Consider the following 6,185-nt stretch of genomic DNA (forward strand, 5'->3'; position numbering starts at 1 on the left):
AAAAAAAAAAGTAAATATTGTATCCTAAATTGTCCTTATTGAAAACATGCATCGGGGGTTAGAGCCAGGAGAAGGAGGATGAGAGAGAGTAAATGTAACTGAGGAAGTCCCTGCAGAGAAATTTGGAGAGGTCCCTATTATTCATTCTTTTACCTCTTATTTATAGAGGCGCAATTGTACAATTACATATAAAAGTGAACGGTTATGAAAAATGTTCTTAATACAATTTAATCATGATGATTAGTTGCTAAACCTATATTATAATTTGAATTTAAATGTGGTGGTGACCAATTCTTCACAAGGGCGACCCAACCACAGCATTTCGACCGACCAGCCTTTTACTTCGGCATGCACGATCGCAACTCAACCGGTCACCTTGGTCGACCAAACTCAAGCATGTCAACACTATAGGCGTGGCCCGCCACTTGAATCCTTCTTGATGACGTGTCAAATGGCTCCGACTGAGTCGTCGGTTGTTGGACGGTCAACTTGTATCACGTCCTTGTAACTTGATGCCTCGATTTTCTTTCCATCATCCTGAGCCGCCCGATTGCTATGAGATTCACGTCAACAACTTTGAGATTCGAGTCATAGAATTTCGTGTTATATTTAGGTTCCCCAAACCTTAAAAGTAAGCATGTAAACAAGCCGAACTTGAGCAAGCTCGGGGCTTATTCATGTTCAGTTTATTTATTGTTATTATTATTTTTTGTATTGGGGTTGAATTTATTTTAATGGGCTCTTGTTTAGCTTGAATTAAATTAGAGCTGCTTCCTTGATGAAAATATATAAATAAATTATTCTTAATAAACTTCTGAAATAATTAACTTTTATAAAGGTTCAAGGAATTTCATGAAGTAAGTACTTTAGGTGGCATACTTGCAATATTTTAGGAGAATTTACACGCATATGGGCCAAATTTTGTCTATTTACATATTCAACAAAAAAATAAGTGAGACAGCAGAACTGTGGGGGTGGCAGTAGGATTTTAGGATGTTTACATGCATATCCTATTAATTTACATATCTAACAACTATACTTATATTTTTTTATAAATATATCACAATAATAATTTTTTAAAATAATAGAATTTAACATTTTGTTAATACATATAAAAATTAATATAAAAGGATATAAATAAATATTAGTATTCATTATTTTAGAGCAAAATCAGCCGAACACAGACAAATAAAGTTTTATTTGTTGACTCGTTTGCTTGATGAAAAAATCGAACACGAACTGTTTAACTATTCGAATACGTTCATTTCATGAACGATGAGCTATTTTTAAAGCACTACTTTCAAAAATTCCAAGACATCCACATTCTCTATATATGATTGAAAAAGTCTACTAGCAACATTCAAATTCCACTAAACTCCTGTATTTTAAGCTAGTTGCGCTTCTAGCCTTCATATGACGGTTGCAAATTACAACTAATTTTAACGATCCAAATGATTAGTTTGAATGTAAATTAAGATTAAAATGATAAATCAACTTCTTCATTTATAAGTTCAAAAATTTAACATGAAATCCCGTAGATTTTAAGGTTAACTGATTCAAAAGAGAAGAGATTAAGTCTAAATCATGGTTTGAAATGAAAATTATGCATTGCATTAATAAATTTAAACCAAGTCTATAAATTAAAAGGAATTGAAAAACCAGTTGGATGAAACCATGCTCCCAAGATTGGATCTTCCTATGAAATTTCCTCATTTACTACAATCACAGTCTCACTCTCTCTCACATAAAACAAGTATATCACACTAGAAATCTCCACAATTCACTTTTCTCTCCCAAGTGTGGAGTTAGGCTCTCCCAAAATGTTGCCAGCCTCCTCTCCACGAAGAAGTTTAATCCTGATATGTTTTGTCGCATCGGAACACTCGGCAAAACCACCAAAATCATCCTAAGTTGGTTAAAGGCACGTTGATACTCACAAGGTGGCATTGATGTGGACGTAGCTGTGTTGGCTTGCAACACTATATTTCGTGCCTCCGGGTCATCAAATTAGGGCTTCTGGTATATGAGAGATTGCCTTAGTGGCAAGGCAGCGCTGACATTGGGTGCTGGGGTGCTAAGGGCCTAGTGTTCGAGTGTCACCTTCTTTTGATTCTTCGTTAGAATGGATTGCATCGAGCGTTGAAGCACTTGCCTATTGATTTCTCCAATTTGTGCTCCAATTGTTCCATGTCCTGAATTTTCACATGCATATTGCATATAACACTGCATACACTCTCAAAAAACATAAAATGACACAAAATTCATAAGAAATATTGTTTTAAATCACATCATATTTAACATATATCATCACTCAGTCTTAGACTTGAGCAAAAGGAGATTTGTGCTTCTCCAACTTAATCCCTAATGTACAGGACCTTGGCGGATCTCAGAGACGAACATCTGGCTTATGGAATCATCTTTTACACTTTATTTGCAACTTGTTGTATTTTCTTTTAATCGACTGAATACATCATTAGTATTGATAACTTTAATATCTACTTGGGGATCTTGCCATGAAGCACAATATCACTCTAATTCCTAGGGCTCTTGGTCATGAGCACGATATCAACTCAAGCAGAAGATTTCAATATTGGGCATGATACCAACCCTTGCAGCTCGGATCTCATTCTTCAACTTAAATACTGTATTAAAGATGGGGCCTCCTAATTTGATAAAGTGAATTCGATCATTGGGGTGTTTGGGGAACTCAACTTATAGCATAATATCATATATATATATATATATATATATCTGTGTTGAATCATGCGCCGTGTACTCAGATCAGTTGGTCGGGCACGGGCATCTGCTTGTCAATTGTAAGTCCCCTCTAGTATGGGGTTCGATTTTCCCCGAATGTAGGGTGTTGTACTCGAATTCTTAGGCGCATGAGGGATGATCGGGGCTCGTATAATAGCCTCCGACCATTCCTATAAAAAAAAAATATTAATAAATAAAATATGGGTTGAATCATATTTTAAGCCGAGAAACCCAAATACATTTATTAAATACAAGAATCGCTTCTTTGATAGACAAGGAACCAAATATTCAGAGTGACATCGTGCCTCATGCTAAGATCCTAAAAAAAAAGTGTGGTTAAAATGTCTCTTACAAGACAAGAATTCCTCAATCATCTAGATCAGGAATGCATTATATTGAAGGCTTTGGGTCTAGGGCTTATATATATACACCCAATATTTTCTAGGGGGGATTTCAACTGCATAAGAATTTTGAATATATGAGCTTAAAGCACGATATCGCCCAAAATAATATGAGAAGATTTTCAATCACGATTCTTGGGATATCAACCATTGTCTTCAAAAGAAACATGTATCTTCAAGAATCTCGACTCGCAATATGATATTATCTAAATGAAATGAGAAAGACTCCATTGTTTTACAGAAGAAAGTCACCGACGGTGAAAGAAAATTCACATAAGAACTTGAAACATATTCTTGTATCACAAGAGAGTTTCTAGATTGATATACTAAAATCTCCTTAAATTTATATCTATTTGAACTATCCGAGTCTCTTCTTGTTATGTAGTGATTTGCAATAAAGAATGAGGAGCAACTTATGTTAACTTTCATAAACTTGTACTTGATGAACCCTCTTGATATATAAATTTAAACGTTTAATGTGTAAATACATAAGAAAGAATTGTGGTATGTATGTAATTCTAAGACATTTTTTTCAATACCATCACCAACCTGGACGCCCTGCATCTTGAATAAGACCACGTGGAACAAGAACAAATCATTTCCCTCGTGCGGGTGGAAATGGGCCATCTTGTCGCGGCTCTCGGAGATATTTCAGCAGCAAATGCGCCTGCGGGTACAGCATTATTATATTATGAAAATAACAATGTTTCCATTAAATAAAACATCAAATTTGCATAACAGAACCAATCCCCCACGGAAAGTCAGGTCGCCCTTTTGTAACAAACTAATATTTTTCAGAAATAATACCGTAATATAGTTATAATTAACTTGACTTTGGAACGTGAGAAATCATTATACGAATTATTAAGTTATCTCTTTTTCCTAATTTTTTATTTTAAAACTTTAATATTTTATTTTCAATTTTCAGTTCGATTTTAATTTTCATTTAAACAGAAAAATTAATATTTTATTAAAAAATTAATATATTTTAATTTCATGTTAAATAAACTTTAAAAAAATTAAAATTTTTACTTATTTAATATTTAATTGAAATAAAAAGATGATTCACGATATAAAATAAATTTTATGTGGATAAACTATTTAATTTATAATGCTTGTTTTGAATTAAATTTAAATAATTAAATTTTAATTTTTTTTTATAATCAAATCTTTTAAAATGAATCAAATTTTGACGTTTGATTTTGGCAAAATTTTGATTCGTTCGGTTTTTTGGATTATGAAATCCGATTATAGTCGATTTGATCAATTACGGAAAGCTCGCCCAAAAAGTGGTTGATTTTGTAAATAGCAAGTTTGTATGTAATTGCCCCCAAAAAAGAAAAAAAAAAACAGACCTCGTCACCATACCGGCGATGGAGATCACCGGCGGCGACTTCTAACCTTGTGTTTGGTGCGGGAAGAAGAAGACTGAGATAGAGCGACGAGTGGCTGAACAACTCCTTCTCTCACAACGAGCCCTCTGTTGCGCTCGGAATTTCTACAAAGATGGAGCAGCGTAATAACAGCGAATTCCTTCCAATTTGCAGGCCCTGCCTCCAAAGCCTCCACAAGCGCCGGAATCCCACTTTCCTCCACAATCGCCTCTCTCCCCTCCTTTATCTCCGACAATCTGCTCAAAACCACTATCGCCTTCTCTGTCGTTCCACCTCTACCCTCTGCTACTAATGCCACAAGTGGCGTCACAGCCCCTGCGCTCACAGCCCGTTGCTTGTTCTGCCGAGCATCGCACAGCTTGTAAAGCGTCGTCAGAGCATCCTGCTTTCCCCTACTTGATCCGTTAACCAGAAGCGAAACTAGCGGAGGAATCGCGCCGCATACCCCGATTATGATCTGATTTTCCTCAATCATCGATAGACTCAGCAGCGCGCAAGCAGCGTTCTGCTTCGAGGTTGCCGTTCCAGTTCGTAGAGCGTAGACCAGAGGTTTGATGGCTCCTGCGGCTGTGATGGGGGTTTTATTGGATTCTTCGAGGGAGAGATTGAGGAGTGCGGTGACTGCGTTCTCCTGCGCGATAGGGTCGGTGCATCGGAGAAGTGGGATTAGGGTTTGAATCGCGCCTGATCTACCGATCAGCTCGCGGAAATCTGATCGGTGCTTGGCGAGAAGCCGGAGATTGCCCGCTGCGGCGCGTTTTGCATCCAGTGAAGCAAAGGACGTACCAAGGGTCTCTACGCAGGATCTCACCAAGGGTTTTACGATTGCCGGCGACCCGCTTTCGAGGATTTCGTCAGAGACGGAAGAAAGAAACCCTAGACCCAACTCGTTCCCCCCTCTTTCCTCATCCGAATTAGAAACCTCGCCATCGAAGAATGAAGCCAGCCGCTGGATTTCGCCGGAGATGTCGTAGCTGAAGCTGGAGGAATCGGAGAAATCCCCTGAAAGTTCCAGCAGGTCGGTTGAAGGATCCGGCCAATGATGTATTGCGGAGCAGGACATGTAATCCGAAGCGAACTCCTGGAATTTGATGTCGACCATGGAATCCGTTAATTTCTCGGACATCCCGTCGGAAGGGAAGGGGATCGGAGATTGGTCGAGCTAGCAATCGCAGCTGTGCTAAATGGGATTCGGCCTAATCGACCGCGGGGAATGGAGACGGAACATTTGAATGCTCGTTGAGGAGGAATACCAGGTCGGATAAGGTGGAATCTATAAAAGAGTCTAAGGAGACCACCAATCTGTTCGAGAAGCTCGGATGAAGACAGCAGCCGCCACCGTGGAGAAGCTGGTACAATTGACACTTGGAGGGGGAGGAGATCACCCCTTGCACATATATATATTGATGTGTGGGGATTAGATTTTATGGGACCATTTATGCCTTCATTTAGAAACTTATATATATATATATATATTACTTATTGACACTAAATAAGATTATTTTTATTTAATACGTTGTTTACTTTTATACGTTAAAATAATTATTTAATATAATTAAATAAAGCTAATTTATTAAATCTCATAAACAATTAATCATTTAATTACATAATTTAAATATATTATTATATTTAG

General features: G+C 37.3%; 1 protein-coding gene across 3 annotated transcripts; it reads right to left on the reverse strand.

Annotated features, from left to right (window-relative positions):
- Window positions 1-1,681: 1,681 nt before the first annotated feature.
- On the reverse strand, window positions 1,682-5,910 carry LOC110024502 (U-box domain-containing protein 4-like). 3 transcript variants are annotated; one of them, XM_020724508.1, is made up of 3 exons: window positions 4,560-5,910; window positions 3,708-3,825; window positions 1,682-2,192 (listed from the first exon to the last, which is right to left on the reverse strand). In XM_020724508.1, the coding sequence occupies exons 1-2, from the start codon at window positions 5,676-5,678 to the stop codon at window positions 3,754-3,756; spliced, it is 1,191 nt and encodes a 396-aa protein (XP_020580167.1). In that variant the 5' UTR covers window positions 5,679-5,910; the 3' UTR covers window positions 1,682-2,192; window positions 3,708-3,753. The 3 variants fall into 3 exon arrangements, with proteins under 3 accessions (XP_020580167.1, XP_020580168.1, XP_020580165.1); XM_020724509.1 differs by lacking the exon at window positions 1,682-2,192 and adding an exon at window positions 2,774-2,927; XM_020724506.1 differs by lacking the exon at window positions 1,682-2,192 and having other exon boundaries at window positions 3,633-3,825.
- Between the last annotated feature and the right edge of the window lie 275 nt (window positions 5,911-6,185).

This window comes from Phalaenopsis equestris, unplaced genomic scaffold (assembly GCF_001263595.1).
Source record: "Phalaenopsis equestris unplaced genomic scaffold, ASM126359v1 Scaffold000258, whole genome shotgun sequence".
Taxonomy (NCBI): Eukaryota; Viridiplantae; Streptophyta; class Magnoliopsida; order Asparagales; family Orchidaceae; genus Phalaenopsis; species Phalaenopsis equestris.

Bases quoted from the DNA above. Each gene is read 5' to 3' on its own strand.
- LOC110024502 (XM_020724508.1), bottom strand. From the start codon at position 5,678: ATGTCCGAGAAATTAACGGATTCCATGGTCGACATCAAATTCCAGGAG. The intron at 3,826-4,559 runs GTTAGAAGTCGC...CTGTACCCGCAG, and splicing joins CTTCCCGCACCAAACACAAG to GCGCATTTGCTGCTGAAATA.